Below are 17293 nucleotides of genomic sequence, written 5' to 3'. Positions count from 1 at the left end.
TTGTTTATCTTCCTTTTGTTAAGTTGTATGAGTTCTCTGTAAATGTTGGAGATTAAACCCTTATCTGAAATAGCATTGGCAAATATGTTCTCCCATGCAGTGGGCTTTCTTGTTTTGTTGATGGTTTCTTTTGTAGGAATTCTTTATATAATCTGGTTATTAATCTTTTATCAGATATATGATTCACAAATATTTTCTCCCATTCTGTGGGTTGCCATTTTACTTGTTGATGTTATGTTTTGATGCACAAAAGAGAAAAGTAAATGTTTGTTTACACCTGGAAAAACTGAGGTCCGGAGATGGTGTGTCCTTCCTAATGCCACACAGCAAATCATTTGCATGATGCTGAAACACTCCAAGGTGGGCAGGGGTGAGATTTCCCATCTTCCACCTTATCTGGTATAACAGCCATAATCCTGTCCCCATTGTACTGTTGGGGAGACTGAGGCCCTGAGAGAGAGAGCTGGGTCTTGCCCAAGGTCACGCCTGAGTCAAGGGCAGAGCTCGACTTGGAGCAAGGGAGATGACTTATGTGCAGCCGTCAGGCAGTTTGAATCCTGATGCTGCCATTTTCTGGCTGTGACCTCTGGCAAGTCACTTTGTTCCTGGGAGCCTTCACTGTCCCATCTGTGAAATGGAGCCCGTGGGGCTGTTGTGAGGATGCCTGTGCACCCAGTACGTGATCAATCATTGCTAGCCGTGGCGTCAGACATCAAATGCTAGCCCGCCCTTAATCTTTGGCCAAAGACACATAGACTTGGGCTGGGTCATGAAGAATAAACTTTAATCTCTCGGGGTGGGGGATCAGTTGGGCTGCTCTCTGGGTGGGGTCACAGAGCCGTGCACTCGCACGCGGTAGAGGCAGGTAAAGCGTGGGTTCCCCCAGTTGCTTGATATCTTCACCTTGACGGCCCCAAAAGTCCGGGTGGGCTGGTTCTGAAAGAGTCACAGACATGGGGCAGTTCTCCCCTAGGCCCCCCCTCTGCCTGTTCAGAAGGGCTTTTGGGAGTGGTGGGGACCCATTTCATAGGAGCGGAAACTGAGGCACAGAGAAGGGAATGGACAGGCCACACAACAAGCGGATACTCAGGGCCTGGGGTGGAAGATGCTAAGGGCAGAAGGACAGACACACTGATTAGGAAGGAGTCCCAGCTTTGGGCCCTGGCACCTAGGTGCTGTGGGACCCTGAGTAAATGCCCATCCCTCTCTGGGCTTTAGTTCCCCGCCTGTGAAACTGGAGTGGTAACATCCGCGTCCCACAGCGGCTGTGAGCCTGAAATGAGATCTTGGAGCTGGACGACCTACTGGCGCCTGGCACATAGTAGGTGTAGGAGACCGGATTGTCTCTATCTCCCAGGGAATTATACAAGGGGAAACTGAGGCTGGGAGGGAGGGGATGACCCCGATCACACAGAATTTGTGGTTGGGTCAGGGTTTGGACCAGTGTCAGCTCCCAAGCCTAGATATTCCACCAAGTCTCAGGGCCATTCTAGCAGCTGCTCGTGGAGTCCTGCTTCTGTCTCCAGCTCCCTCCCCTCCAGTCTCCCCACCTATGGCTGGACCAGGTGCTGATAATGGACGGCCCAGCATGGAGATGCTACGTTTGAAGCCAGCACTCCTGACCGATGGGCCCTTCCTGCTAACATCTGCTGCCCCTGGGAGGGCTCCTGGGCAGACGAGGGGAACCGGGAACTGCCAGAGGCTGCAGGGATCTCAGGGGCCCACTCTTGTCCCTGCAGCAGGTCCCTCACTCTGAGCCTCAGTGTCCTTCTCTGTCAAGTGGGTTAGTGACCATCGCGCACCTCCTGGGGCTGTGGGGAGATGAAGTGGGGTCCCCTGGGTAAAGCCTGGCACACAGTGCATTTGGTAGGTGCTCAGCAGGGCAGCTTTTCTCAGGTACCTGGAGCTGGAAAGTCTGAATGATGTTTTCTGGCTGGAACTGAAACGCCCCCAGGAACACCTCCTCCCTGGGGGAGCCTTCCATGCCCTGTGGAATCAGAACCAAGAACAAAGTGTCGGGCACAGGCAGGACCTGCAGAGAGTGCTGCCGCTCTCCAGCTGAGACTTGCACACCGCCCAGGATGGGGAGCTCCCTACCTCTTTGGGGACCATTCTGTTGCCGTACAGAATAATGGATAGAAAAGAGCACTGGCCTGGGACTCAGGAGGCTGAGGGTCCACCTCTACTCTGCCATTGACTTGTAGGATCTGGGTGTTTCCCTTACCCTTCTCCGGACCTCAGTCTCCTTATCAGTGAAATGGGTCTCTGAGAACTAAACTAGCTGTGAAGAGCTTGGGTTGATACAGAGTAGCTGTTTATCCCCTGGCCTTGAAGGCTGCGAGCTGACTCTGACCCTGGCCATGCCCCGCCCTAACAGAGCCTCACCCAGGCCCACTAGCCTGGAACCCTGCCAGCAGGAGGCCATCCCCTTAGGTAAACACTGCTCCCTGCCAGGGCTTGCTCACGTAGATGACAAAGTCCTTGGGGGCCGTGTCCAGGCTGCCCGACAGTGAGATGGTCTTGGGGATATGCTGCAGGGTGAGGTTGGACAGGTAGACCTTCTGGGCCAGTCGGATGGTCACCTGGCCGCGGTCACCCGAGAAGGCCCAGCAGTTGCCAGGTGTCACGTTGGGCTGGAGGGGCAGGTGCAAGGGAGGTTATGCTGGGTGGGTGGATGAGGACTGACTCCTTGCCCCATCCTAGCTCCCCTAGACCTCCTCTGCCCTCCTGGGTGAGCCAGGTCCTGCCTGTCTACAACGCTTGGCTTGAGCGCCCCCAACTCCAGGAAGCTCCCCTGACTGCAGGCAGCAAGATGAGTCTTCCCCTCAGCCCAGAGGGCTAGGTGGGGCCCCTTCTAGCTAAAGCAGGTTGTCCCCTATCCCTGTGCCTGTCTCCTGCTGCTGCCCAGCCCCCCAGGGGTCCCTGCTGTCTGTTCTTGCCTCCTGCCCTTGCCCCTGATTTCTCCGCCCCCACCCCCACCAATTGCCACTTTTGTCTGCCTCCTGCCCCTGCCCCATCTGTCTCCTGCATCAACCCCTGCCCCTGCTCCAGGCTCCACCCCCTTTACTCTCACCCCCAACCTCAGCTTTCCGTAAAGACCCCCAGGCCCCTGGCCGCACCCCTGCCACTCTCCCCTTGCCCGCCATGCCCCCTGCCTCGAGGATCACGTCCGGGGGCTGTGCATAGTTCCACAGCCGGATCCAGTTCCAGTAGGAGCGAGCCTTGTTGTGGTTGTATGTGGCTGATGTTTGTTCAAAGTCGATAGAGGCTCCTGTATGAAAGGTGGGGGGTAGAGGGTCTCAGCTGAGCAGCCCCCCCACTTCTGCCTAGTGGTGGGGAGCCTCACTGATGGGGCACTGACTCTGTGCCCAATGCACTTTGGACGAGCCACTGGGTCTCTCTGGAATAATAATAATAATAACAATAATAGAAGTAATGATAGATAACGCCCACCTCATAGGGCTGTTGTGAGGTTGCAATGAATGAATACCTCAGTGTTTGTCCAGCAGTGCCTGGCGCCGGTCAGCCCTCACTTACGTCATTGTCATTGTTATGGCTATTCTTACTAGTGCACCCATTTCCCAGAAGAGAAATGGATGTAAGAATTCCGCGAGCAATTCTTACACCCAGTAATTCTTACACCCATTACTCCAGCCCTCGGAGGTTAAGCTGATGCCCTCTGACCCCATCTGCTTGGGCCTGAGGGTGCCTGGGTCAGCTGGTGGCTCCTGGGCAGAGGCAATCGCCCTGCCGGCCCCACCCCACTGCCTCCCGCATGCCCTCACTCGATCCTGGATCCTGCAAGGGCAGCTTTCAAGTCGGTTCCCGTGGTCTGGAATGCTTTTTCTTCCTCACCAGGTTGCAGCCCAAACACTCCCGCCCCTGCCCCGGTCCCCTCCCTCCCAGCCACCTGCTTTATTTTTCCGAAGCACCAATCCCCAACCGTCATTGGGCCTGTGCTGGTTTTTAATGTGGTCAGTCTTCCCCGCCGGGGGCAAGGGCAGCTCTGCTGACCCCTAGGCTGGAGGACAGTGCGTGGGAGGAGGGGTGGTGGAGGGCCTCCCTGCCCATGTCAGCCTCCATTAAAGAAAACCAGCTGGGGAGCAGGGTTAGCTCTGAAGGTGAGCTTCCCAGCAGCAGTGGGTGCACCAGCCCAGCCCTGAAGTCCACCCTCTGAAGAGTTTCTGAGGGAACTTGAGGTGCGCACACTGGGGGAGGTGATCACTTACCTATAGACTTTAGGGCAAAGTCCGGCTTTTCAATGTAATCTCCTTGTATCATCTTCATTATTTTCTGGGCCATTTTTTGCTGAAGAGGCAGAAAACATAAGCTGTGCACTGGTGTGTTCTTACAGATCATGGTCCGCAGGTGTGTTCACACCAGGTGAGAGGCAGTTCTCCCCTCCCTGCCTACGGAAGCCATGGCTGGTCCCCAGTCACTACTAGCATATTGTGAGGGAGCCCAGGCGACACAGAGCCACCCCTATCCCACCCACTGGGTTTACTCAGCGCTTTTATCCTCACTGTGACAGGGTGTCACACGTGGGAATGGAGTCTCAGTGAAGTTAAGGGCAGGGGCCCTGGAGTTAGACAGACTTTTACTGCTGTGGGGTGTTGGGCTGGTTACTGCCCATCTCAGTCTCAATTTTCTCATCTGTAAGATGGGATGACAATCATGTCCACTCCCATTGTTGTGAGGATTAGACTTAAGAAGTAGGAAGTCACTACTAAGTGCCAGGACTACTCAGCATCACATATGTTCACTCTAATGTCCTCACTCCAGGAGATCTGTACTATTATCATCCCCATTTTAACGATGAGAACACTGAGGCACAAAAGGATCACTTGTCCAAGGTGACACAGCTCATGAGAGGCAGAGCCAGGCAGTTTGGTTCCAGAGTTCCAGCTTTTTAGCCACTGCGCTCCACTGATAGCTCAGTATATGCTGGCTATTATTTTGATTAGACTTTTTAAAAAAAATATTTTACTTATATACATATATTTTATTTTTTATTTTTTAAAATATATTTTATTGATTTTTTTTTTACAGAGAGGAAGGGAGAGGGATAGAGAGTTAGAAACATCAATGAGAAAGAAACATCGATCAGCTGCTTCCTGCACACCCCGTACTGGGGATGTGCCTGCAACCAAGGTACATGCCCTTGACCAGAATTGAACCTGGGACCCTTCAGTCTCAGGCCGACGCTCTATCCACTGAGGCAAATCGGTTAGGGCTTGATTGGACTTTTTACAGCTTTGGCAGATTGTACTCTCCAAAAATGGCTACAACAAGGTCTCCCATGTCACGCTCTTCTTTTGTGACTTTGACACTCTTCCCATTGAGTTGGGACTTAATTTCTCCCCCCATCAGTCTGAGTGGGACTGTGATTATGGCAGCAGTGATGCTGTGTGACTTCTGAACTAAGTCCTAAGGTGATTCAACGCTGCCTGGTTCTCTGGAGACACCAGCCACCGTGTTGTGGAGAAGCCCAGACCACATGGAGAGGCCATGTTTGGGTGCTTTAATCAACAGCCTTGAGTTCCAATTGACAGCCAGCCTCAGCCTCCAGATATGAGTGATCACACCCCCCCGTTTAATTCCAGGCCCAGGTCTCGAGTCACCCATAGCCGCCAAGTCTTCCCCACTGAGGCCCCAGGCATCATGGAACACTGAGAAGCCATCCTTGCTTTGTCCTACCTGAATTCCTGACCCACAGAATCTCTGAGCATAAGCGTCTATAATGCTTTAAAAAATAATTTCTCGTGAGAATTTTCAACTTAAAATATTCAAGAACACCTGAATTGAGAGTAATATATTTATTTTTATAATATTCATTGCAAATTGATATTTACCCAGGCATCATGGAACACTGAGAAGCCATCCTTGCTTTGTCCTACCTGAATTCCTGACCCACAGAATCTCTGAGCATAAGCGTCTATAATGCTTTAAAAAATCATTTCTCGTGAGAATTTTCAACTTAAAATATTCAAGAACACCTGAATTGTGAGTAATATATTTATTTTTATAATATTCATTGCAAATTGATTTTTAAAATTAAATTCAAAATATTGTGGCGTGTGGGGTGGTTTCCATTTTGGACGCGTGGCAGTTAATAGGTAAAATGGTTGTTTTGCACCACTAAGTTTTGGGGTGGTTTGTTATGCAGCAGTAGTTACTATAACAAAAGCTAGGGTGTTTACAGGGCTGTGATTATGACTCTATTTTATTGATGTGGAAACTGAGGTTCAGAGAGGTTGGTGCCCATCCTAAAACAACATGTATGACTTAATAAGTCTGGGTGGGGCCCATTAATCTGAATTTCTAACATTTTCCCAGTTAATGCTGATACTGCTGTGGGGATCACCCTTTGAGGACTACTGCCTTAAAAGGAATAGCTATAGCTGCACTTCATCTGGAGGGCACTACACCGAGTATAGACACAATTAAAGACTGAGAATCCAAGCTTGCCCTTTGCAGAGAAGGCTGCCACTGGGTCAGAAACTTTGCATTTGTGCAGGGCTAGGAGACAAAATTAGAGACTTCAGAGGCCTCAGACATCAGGATATTTATCAAATTTTTGAAGCTGCATGGGCAGCAGGCTAAACGGTTAAGCTGAAAACCTCTGACTCAATTTTATAAAAATTGCAATCCAGGTCTGAACCAGCTCAATGCATGTCTACATAGATATGGTCAGTGCACGTCATTATCCTTACAAAGGAAAGGGGGAACTCCCATTGGCAGGAGTTACAATTATCTGGAGTATCTATGGCTCTTTTGTGTACAATGTCCAGAAAACACGAAAGAATTACCAGACATGAAGAAGCAAAGAAAAAACAGACATTAGAAGGAGGCCACAGATGATCCAGATATTGGCTTTAGCAGACAAGGATTTTAATATAACTGTGACCAGTGTGTTGAATAAAATAAAGGAAAAGATGGACAACATAGGTGAAATATTGAAGTTTCACCATAGAATTAAAAATCTATGAAAAAGAATCAAATGTATGTTGTAGAACTAAACAATGCAATATATGAAATTAAGAACTTAATGGAAAGATTTAACAGTAGACCGAACAGAAAAGAATATAAGATTATTAATTAGCTTAAAGAAATGTGAATAGAAAATATGAAAACTTAAGCAACTAGAAAAAAAAGAATAAAAAAACCAATCAAGTAATAGCCTAACAGTTATGTGGAATACATTCTAAAGGTCTAGCATAGATATAACTGGAGTCCCAGGAGAGGTCACAGATAATAAGGAAGAAGCAATATTTTAAGAGATAATAGCTAAGAATTTCCCCAAACTATTGAAAAATATTAATCCATAGATTCTGATAAACTCAGCATCCCCCAAGTGGGTTAAATATAGAACACTGAGGAAAAAAAGAATATCTTACAAATTCTCATGGAGTTTGTAAGACCACACTTAAAGGACCAATAATAAAAGCTAGGCTTCTCAACAGCAATAGTATAAACTAGAACACAATACTGGGCTTCCTTCAAAATTCTCAGAGGAAAGTACTTTCTATCTATAATTCTATACCCGGCCAAATTACAATCAAGTATAAGGGTAGGAATAAGATATTTTCAAACATGCAAGTTCATAAATTATAAATTGTGCCCTGGCTGGTTTGGCTTAGTGGATAGAGTGTCGGTCTGTGGACTGAAGGGTCCCAGGTTTGATTCTGGTCAAGGGCACGCGCCTGGGTTGCGGGCTCGGTCCAATGTGCAGGAGGCAGCCAATCAATGATTCCCTCTTATCATTGATGTTTCTATTTCTCTCTTCCTCTCCCTTCCTCTCTGAAATCAATAAAAATATATTAAAAAAATAATTGTACCTCTTATTTCACTCTTTTTCAGGAAGTTATTGGGGAATGTGCTTCATCAAAACTTGGGGTATAGGAAACAGGGCATCAAACAGAGAAGTTAGGTGTTTGGGGGCAGAATGGCCAGCATCTCACCTCATCTGACATGGCTTCCATCTCCTGGAGCTTGGCAACGAGCTGATTTATGGTACCTCGGAGAACCTGGATTTCCCCTGTGTGATGTCGCACCTTCTCCTGGTACATCCTTACAAGGGAGGGTGAGAACATGGACTGACTGATCTGTGGTACTATTGTCACCCTCAGCTTCTACCTTTGCCAGTCAGCCCACTAAGAACTAGCTTCACATTTTTCTACTCTACTCTCCTGGGCCTATCCCCATCTTATCTCTAAAATACTACTCATGCTCTTCCTCCTGCTTGGAATATTCTTTAACCTACCTCATTCCTTCCAAATATTCCGGAGTATTTTGTCTGCAATTAAGGATAATGCCACCAGGTAGTATCTTGTTGGTTAAAATTCTTTTCAGCTGTCTTTTGCTGAACACTAACTAGAGGCCAGGAATTATTCAAGACAGTTTATATCTTCTTTAACACCCATAATTACCCAGAGCAAGGTGGGTGTTTTGCCTCATCTAATAAATGAGGAATCAAAGACCCAGAGAGGTAAAGTGTATTGCATAAGTTTAGCCAGGTAGAGAGTACTGGAGCAGGGATTTAAACTCAGGTTGGTCCGACTTCAGAGCCCACATTGTTAGTCAATACACCCCAGGTCCTAGCTATAGCTCTGGTTTTTAGGTGTTAATTGAACTTCTTACCTCAAGCTCTGCAGTGGAGTATTTATGCTGTCATCCTGGTGGGGTGTTGAGGAAGCAAGGGATCCCTTTGAGATGGTCTAATTTGGGCCCAATAGAGCTTCATCCATCCATTTTCCCACAACCATAAATCTGTTCATTCATCTACCTTCTTGTTTACTCTTTCATACATCCACCCATCTACCATCTATCCAAAATCCAATTTACCTTCCTTTTTTTAATCAATCTTCTACCATCTATCCAAAATCCAATTTACCTTCCTTTTTATCAATCTGTCTATCCATCCATCCATCCATCCATCCATCCACATTCACACTCATCTATCCTCCCTTCCACTCACCATCCATCCATTTACCCTCTTCCACCCATCTACTCCATTTATCCAACCTTTCCCATCCCTCTACACTTCCATCCATCTACCTTACCTTATCCATTTACCCTTTCATCAATCCATTTATCCCATCTATCCATCCATTCACCATTCCAACTATCTATCCTTCCATTCAACCATCCATCCATCCATCCATCCACCCACCCATATATTCCATCTGCCTCCCTACCTATTCACTTTTTCATCCATCCACTTTCTATTTATCCATTCATCCTCACAAACACTTCCCCCAACCCCTACATCCATCACTTTCATCCTCCCATCCATTCTCTCTCCATTCATACTCCCGTGTGGCCATCCTATCATCCAACATTGATAGTGGCAACCTGGTGCCTGGTCCTGAGGTAGATATTGCGGGAATGAATAAGCTCTGCCTTCAAGGGCTGCCAGTACAGTTGGGGAAATAGTAATGATTACAGAAAATTGTGGGAGGAGAGAGGGGAATGTGACCACCTCTGCCTGGGTGTTTCTGAAGGAAGTGACATATTAGCTGGATCTCGGAGGAGATGAAAGAGTTCATAAGAGAAGAAGAAAGAGGGAGGGACAAGGCCCATCAAATATCCTTTCTCTCTAGGCCTTCTGAGCCTCTTTGCTGTCCTCAGACTGGGAGCTCTTGTCATTGGTTTCCTCCTCCTCCTTCTCTAGGAACCACATAGCAAATGATCTCATCTTATTTGAGCAGAACAAACTGCATTGAGTAGAGAGAGAAAGGTTGTTCCCTGTCCTCATCATCCCATCTTATGTGGGAGCCTTGATAAAGAAGAGATGGGTTATCTCTGGGAGTGAGTGACAGGAGAGGCATTCTGGAAGAGGGAATATTGCATCTGGTCTTTGAAAGTCACATTTTGGTGGGAGAGATGGGTTCCAGGTGAGTGGCATGGCAAAGGCAGAGACTTGGAGCTGGGGTGAGTCAGGAATTGATTAGGATCCAGGTGTGGCGACAGTGAGAGAAGCTTATAGAGGTGACATTGACTGGGGAAGGTCAGTCAGCAGTGTGCCTGAAGAGAGCACACACTCACCTGCCAGACTTCCACTTTGGATGGTAAATGCATCATAAACACCCAGAATCCTGTGGAGCCAGAGGAATGAGGAGGAGCTATTTAAGATGAAAGGTTAAGAGCTTAGGGTCTGGAGTTAAGGCTTCTAGCTTCAAATCCCAACTTTGCCCCTTGTTAACATTGTGCAACGTTGGGAGAAGTTATGTTACCTTTCTACACCTCAGTTTCCTCATCTGTAAGATGGGATAATAGTGATATCTACTTTAGTACTGAATGATTTCATATATGCGAAGTGTCTCACATAAATCAAATAATCCATGTCTCCTCCCCGCCACCCCCGTCCCAATCCTACGTGTCTCACATAAATCAAATAATCCATGTCTCCTCCCCCTCCCCAGTCCCAATACTATTGGGGATAATTGGCAAAGAGAAGAAAAGGAGGTAGTCATTTTATGATATCTGTGTTGCCTGAAATCCTACTGTTCAAGCCATTAATAAAATCCTTCAAGCCAGCTGGCGTGGCTCAGTGGTTGAGCGTCAACCTATAAACCAGGAGGTCATGGTTCGATTCCCAGTCAGGGCACATGCCTGGGTTGTGGGCTCGACCCCCAGTAGGGGGTGTGCAGGAAGCAGTCAATCAATGTTTTTTTTTTTTATCTCTTTCTCTCTCCTTTCTCCCTTTCCCTTCCTCTCTCTCTCAAAATCAATAAAACATATCTTTTCAAAAACCTTATTTGTTGGGTTAAGTGTTCTAGGAATGTCTAAGAAATGCACCCCTGTCCCCATACATTTGAGGGGAGGAAGGAGACTCCTTTGCTTGAGGAAGCAGAGCTGTGATGTGGGAGGTGGTGGCGGCGGCTGGAAGGAACTCACAGAAGTCCAGAGAGAGGGAGTAATAATTATCGTAACATGGTTTGGAAAAAGCTTTACAGTTTTCAAAGCTTTCAAAAAATTTTCTTGGTCATTGTTACATTTAATCCTCCCAGCAACACACTCATTAGACAGATGGAAAACTTGGGCTCCTAGAGGGGCTGTGTTGCCTTGGCAGTGCCAGAACCCCCCGTCTTTCCCTCTACAGAATGGGCGAGAGCCAGGGATTCCCCCACCTGGGAAGGGTCAGGGCCCCGGGGACGCACCAAAAAGAAAGAGGACCAGGACACCTGTCTTTTCCATGAGCTTCTGGAAGAGCAGTTTGCATCTGGAAGACAGAGAAGCAGTGGTCAAGGCAAGGCAGGGCTTTGCACAGGCTGGCCAGTCCCTGCCTGGCCTTCAGCTCTTCCCCACCCTGAGGGGCAGGCCTTTCCCTGGGCAGTGACACCCTCTCCAGGAGGTTGGCATGCTCCTTGGCTCCATAGCAGGACAGAGGAAAGAAAGCTCTTACCCCAGGACTTGGGGCCTTCAGAGGCCAATTCACTATGGTTGTTGCGTCCTCATCACTCCCTTTCTCCATCTACATACTCTTTGTTCCCTCCTGTCTTCTCTCCTGGTGAATGCACCCTTCAGGGTTCAGCTCAAATGTCCCCTCCTGCTACAACCTCCAGACTCTCACTCCCCACACTCACTGTTTTTGGTGTCTGCCTTCCCCACTCAACTGGAAGCTTATGAGTGGTGAGGGCCAAGGCTGAGCCCAGAGTAGGCATTAAGGAAACATTTAGCATGTAGACTTCAAGTGGATGAGTGAAGTGAAAGCTCTTCAGGAATTCAGAGGAGTCTTAGGGGCAGGAAGGGGAAGGGGGAAAGGACGGGATGGACATTCCAGGCAGGAAGAACAGAGTGTACAAAGGTGTGGAGGTGGGAATAGAAAGAGTGGGTCCAGGAAGTGGGAACCCTAGCCTTGCTGGCCCAATGAGTCCACAGCAGGAAGCAGAATGAGGGCAGTTCACAAAGAAAGGGTGGGGCAGGATTTCAAAGGGCTGCAGGCTGAGGTGATGGGTCACTGGGGAGCCACAGTATGTTCTGGGGTGAAGGTATCAGAGAAAAGCCAGGTGTGAGATAGCTTGTCTGGTCTGGAGATCAAGGGGGGAGGTTCAAACCAGTGAGGAGGCTGCCATGGTTACCAGCTGCATGGTTCCAGCTCCTATCAGCCTTCCCTCACCTGGCCCTGCTCACCTGAAGGTGTTGAATAGAACCTGGTGGACCTGAGTCCTTAGGATGCAGGCCAGGCAGGTGATCCATGCTGCAGAGGAGACAGAAGACCAGTGAGTAGTTGCACCCTTGTTCTAATTCTCCAACGACTTGCTGACTGTCCTGGGGTGTGTGTGTGGGGTGGGGACTGGAGCTTGGAGACCCCCTCAACTTGCTAGTTGAGCCCAGGGCAACCCTGCTCTGCTCATGGGTAAGTGCCAAATTGGAGTGAGTATCAGTCCTATAGGTGATGACTGCTTGCATCTGGCAGTTAATAGATACTCAATGTGACACAGGAGCCCTAGGATGCATGAATGCCCATTCCTAGACACTGGGAGCTTCTCAAGGACAGGGTCCTTGTCTGGTTCATCCTGGGTGCCCAGCACTGCCCAGCGTGGAGCTAGGCAAAAAGTAGGAAATCAGGACGATGAGTAGGCGGAAGGAGACACGGATGGAAAAAGGGGTTTGGAAGATAGAGGAATAGAAAGATGGGTGAGTGGATGGGGAAAGAGAGGATGGGTAGAAGGATGGATGGGTTGATGACTGGATGGTTGTGAGTATTAACAAAGGTGTGGATAGCTCGGTGAATGAATGGATGGAGGAACTAATGGAATGCACGGATATAATAACAAAAGGATAGGTGGACAGATGGCTGGTACATGACTTCGTGGGTGAATAAGTGGAGGGGTGAGTGGATGAACACAGAAGTGGAATACCAATCTTTAGGAGGTCTGAAGTGAGGGCCAGTTGCATCACAACATTCCCATGACTTCACCAGTGTTCTCCTGACCCAGTGGCCAGGCCTGTGTCGGAGTAGGCGAGGGCTGGCAGCTAGCTCCTCCTCCAAGCTGCAAGTCTCCCTCCCACTCCCTCTGTCCAACCACCGAAGAGATCCTGGCTGGAATGACACCCCTGACACCTCTGATGGGAAGACGCCCAGAGCTCAACCTGTGCTCTCTCCCTCCCCTGCTACCCAGCTCAGGCTTCGCACCCCTCCCCCACCCCAGGGTCAGCCTGGCCTGAGGCAGCTCTTCAGTATATACTTACACATACACCCCATTACGAACTGAATCAGGCCTGGGGACGGGCCGTTGAGACGGAGCGGAAACAGGAAGGGATCATCTGCAGAGAACACAGGGCTGTCATGTCACTGCTGGCTTGTGGGACATGGTGCCTGCAGACACCTGGGAGCGCCCAGAGTTTGGTGTGAGCATCCCTGCCCCCTGCCCTGCCCCTTGCCAGGTCACCCTGGGTTGCCCATCTGACATCTCAGAGCCTCAGCCCCTTGCTGCCCACGAAGATCCCAGGGCTCCCCTCGCCCCTCCCTGCTTACTCATGTTTCGCGAGGACTCCACTGTCATCCTGCAGGGGTTCCGGCCTCGTTGGACCGCCCTGGGGCTGACAAGATTCACAGTGGCATTTTACAATTCACAAGAAACATGGTCCCCATGTTCCAGGCTGAGAAACCAAGTTGCAGAGAAGTTTGCCCAAGACCACCAGCCTGTGAATCAGGGACAGACCTGGGTCTGCTGACCCCAAATCCAACACTGTGCTCCCAGCAACCCACTCAGTGCCTGGCACACAGTAGTAGCTCAATAAACACAGGCCGAAAGGATGACTCTCCACCACTCCCTGGCCGGCAGACTTTAGGAAAGCCACTGGCAAACCTCTGACCTCAGTTGCTGCACCTGTAACTCGCAGGTGGTAACGCCTGTTCACCTCCAAGGAGAGGGCTGAGGGGCACCGTTTCGTAAGTGATAAAGGGCTGCTGTCCTCACCTCCTGGGCCTGGGATCCCTGCAGAGGTGGGCCACATCGTCGAGGGGGTCACCCAGGTCCCTGGGGCTCCTTGAGGTCCGTGGCATTGGTTTCCTTCTCTAGGACGGGGAATGGAGGGAGGCTCTCTGGGAGTTGGCGAGGAGGAACTGGCTGCTACCTCAGCCTCCTATCATTCCCTGAAAGGAGTCATGCGGATTCTGCTCTGAGCTGTTGGCACTGTGACCTCACAGTGTACACTTTATTTATTTATTTATTTATTTAGTTAAGGTTATTTTTATTTACAAGTTTTGAAAAATATAGATTTTTTACATGGGTTACTTGTGCAAAGTTAAATTTAGAAGAATGATAAATGCACTCCCCTCCTCCCAGTTCCCGCCCCACCCTCCGCCCTCACTCCCCACCCACTGTCCTCCTCCATAGGTGCACGATTTTTGTCCAGTTTCTTCCCGCATCTCCCATTCCCCTTTCCCCGCCAAGAATAGTCAGTCCATTCCCTTTCTATGTCCCTGATTCATTATAATCACCAGTTCATTCTGTACATCAGATTATTTATTCACTTGGTTCTTAGATTCACTTGTTGATAGATGCATGTTTGTTGTTCATAATTTGTATCTTTACCTTTTTCTTCTTCTTCCTCTTCTTAAAGGATACCTTTCAGCATTTCATATAATACTGGTTTGGTGGTGATGAACTCCTTTAGCTTTTCCTTATCTGTGAAGCTCTTTATCTGACCTTCAATTCTGAATGATAGCTTTGCTGGATAAAGTAATCTTGGTTGTAGGTTCTTGGTATTCATCACTTTGAATATTTCTTGCCACTCCCTTCTGGCCTGCATAGTTTCTGTCAACTTACCACTTTTAATAGGGGAAATGGAGGCCTCGAGACAGGAAGGGTCATGCCAGGGTCTCAGGGGCGAGGCAGGGGTGAGAGCTGAGGCTCCAAGATCCAGGCCCTGCTTTTTCCTGCTCCAGACCCCTGCTTGTTCCACGTCTCCCAGCCTTGCCACTTCCTTTGGTCGTATCTGAATACATTTTAGAATGCTGAGCTTCTCACTGGTGGGCATTTTGTGTCATACAAAATAATATATGTGTGTTGTTGTTTGAATAAAGTTCTGCTTTTTACTGGGGAAACACAACGGCCTAACAGAGTGGAAATGTCTGGTTTCATTTTTTTCCCCTGTCAGCCCTGCCTCTGGAGAGAGCCTAACTGGGTTGTGAAGCTGAAATGAATTCACTTTGCCCCCTGGTGGCTGTTGCTCAAATTGCAGGCTAAGTACCTGCGGGGAGCAGAATAATGGTTCCCCAGAGGCCTGTGTACGACAACTTGAACATGAGAATATGTTTGGTTTCATACAAAGGGCAATTAAAGCTTGCAGATGGAATTAAGGTTGCTAATCAGCTGACCTTGAGATGGGAGGATATCCTAGATTGCCCAGGTGGGCCCAGGGTTGTCGAGGGTCCTTCTAAGTGGAAAAAGAAGGCAAGCGGGGAGAGAGATGGCAGCCCGGGGGACACTCAGCCCAGCTTGCTGGCTGTGAAGATGGAGGAAGGGGCCAGGGGCCAAGGAATGAAGGCAAGGAAACAGAGCCTCTGGAAAGGAACAAAGCCCTGCCAATACCCCGATTCTAGCCCAGGGAGACCCCGTTTGGACTTCTGACCTCCAGAACTGTAAGACAGTTCGTGTTTTAAGTCACTAAGTTTGTTATTTTTTAAAGAAAACATATTTTATTGATTTTTTACAGAGAGGAAAGGAGAGGGATAGAGAGTTTGAAACATCGATGAGAGAGAAACATCGATCAGCTGCCTCTTGCACACCCCCTCCTGGGGATGTGCCCGCAACCAAGGTACATGCCCTTGACCGGAATCGAACCCGGGACCCTTCAGTCTGCAGGCCGACGCTCTATCTACTGAGCCAAACCGGTTAGGGCTAAGTTTGTTATTTTTATAGCAGCGTTAGGAAACTAATAACAGTACCCTTAAAAATATTTGGTGAAGGGGAAGCCCTGAAATGTTGCCATTATAATGGGTACAAGGGTCTTAACAATTGTACATTCATTTAATAATTCAACACATACTTATTAAGCACCTCAGTGTTCCAGGCACTGGCTGCAGGAGTGAGCAGAACCAGCTCCCGTCCCTGGGGGACACCTTGCACATAGGGTGTCACTGGACGGTGCTTGCCCTGCTGCAGGGAGGAGGGGCTGGTGGGGATCTCCCTCTTTTGTGTCTCCTGGCTGTCCCTCAGCGTCCCCTGTGCTGGAAATGCTGAGGGAGAGGAAGCGTTCACGCTAAGAGCAAACACTGAGAGTGGCTTCTGTCAATATTTGTGCCCCTCTCCCCTGAGTCTGCTGTTTGTCTCCGCTACGGTCAGGGCCAGGGGTTCTGGTCTTATGCACTGGTGAACACACTGAGGCAGGATTAGGGGGTTAGGGAGTGTGCAACTGGAGCTTCTCATTCCTTTTTGCCTATAGAATAGGATAGGGACCCTGGCTGGAGACAGGGCTGGTCCGTGTGAGCTCTGGCCTCTCAAGGGAGAGCTCACTGGTGTCTGTGGGCTCTAGTGGGGCCCCAGCACAGGGTGGGCCTGGGCTCTGGGCCTGGGATTTGGGCTGGTATGGAGTCAGTGGGAGCCATGGAGGGCTCTGGAGTGGGGGGAGGCCCAGATCTCTTGTATCTGTATCCCAGGTGAGCCATACAGAGAAATGAAGGGGCCTTGCCTGCAGTCATGCCATCACCTCCTATGTCCACATGCATGTATACACACAAACACACATACATTCCCAATACCACGAAACAATCTGCTATACATATGTACATATGCACACATGCACTAATACCATGTACACACAGACCCACAGACATACTCAGTATACAAAGCCCACATATACATGCTGTACACATAACTTTCCACACCTGCACCCATGTAGGGTCATGTAAACAGGCATGTAACACCATAAACCAGTGTGTCAACACGCCCATTCCATATTTACACTCACACACAAACACTCTTTCCTCTGATGCTAGTAATTATGACCAATAATTGCATTTGGAGAGAGTTTGGGATGTTAAGTAGTGGGGACTGGATCATCCACACCCTCTTGTCTGTTGTCTTCTGAGTTAGGGCTCTGTGCCTGATGAGGATCAGGGCTCAGGCAGCCTCCTGCTCCCCCTAAAAGGGTCATGTTTCTGGGCCAGTTTGGAGGCACGGGCCTGAGAGGTTACTGCAGCCATCCCCTGACCTTGAGCCTTCTCTCCTTCCTGGACCTGGCCAGGCCTGGCTGGCGTGATGAGAGGACCCAACTGGGAGCAGACCTCCTTCCAGGGATCTCTTGCCATTCAAGGCCCCACAGCTGCCCAACCCAGGGT

The 17293-nt window shown here is 49.1% G+C and overlaps 1 protein-coding gene across 1 annotated transcript; it reads right to left on the bottom strand.

The window, feature by feature from the left end:
• Window positions 1-804: 804 nt before the first annotated feature.
• SUN5 (Sad1 and UNC84 domain containing 5) lies at window positions 805-14014 on the bottom strand. Its single transcript, XM_005879809.2, has 13 exons — window positions 13929-14014; window positions 13484-13542; window positions 13198-13272; window positions 12136-12202; window positions 11163-11224; window positions 10048-10097; window positions 8641-8675; window positions 7962-8070; window positions 4230-4308; window positions 3156-3271; window positions 2466-2633; window positions 1901-1987; window positions 805-936 (listed from the first exon to the last, which is right to left on the bottom strand). The coding sequence occupies exons 1-13, from the start codon at window positions 14012-14014 to the stop codon at window positions 805-807; spliced, it is 1125 nt and encodes a 374-aa protein (XP_005879871.2).
• Between the last annotated feature and the right edge of the window lie 3279 nt (window positions 14015-17293).

This window comes from Myotis brandtii, unplaced genomic scaffold, assembly GCF_000412655.1.
Source record: "Myotis brandtii unplaced genomic scaffold, ASM41265v1 scaffold61, whole genome shotgun sequence".
Lineage (NCBI taxonomy): Eukaryota > Metazoa > Chordata > Mammalia > Chiroptera > Vespertilionidae > Myotis > Myotis brandtii.
The sequence above is the reverse complement of the archived record's forward strand: the minus strand, read 5'-3'. Positions and strand labels throughout refer to the sequence as shown.

Coding starts and splice junctions, on each gene's coding strand:
- SUN5 (XM_005879809.2), bottom strand. CDS start 14,014: ATGCCACGGACCTCAAGGAGCCCCAGGGACCTGGGTGACCCCCTCGAC. Junction 10,098..11,162: donor CCTGGTCCTCTTTCTTTTTG/GTGCGTCCCCGG, acceptor CTGGCTCCACAG/GATTCTGGGTGTTTATGATG. Junction 8,071..8,640: donor ACTCCACTGCAGAGCTTGAG/GTAAGAAGTTCA, acceptor CTCCCTTGTAAG/GATGTACCAGGAGAAGGTGC.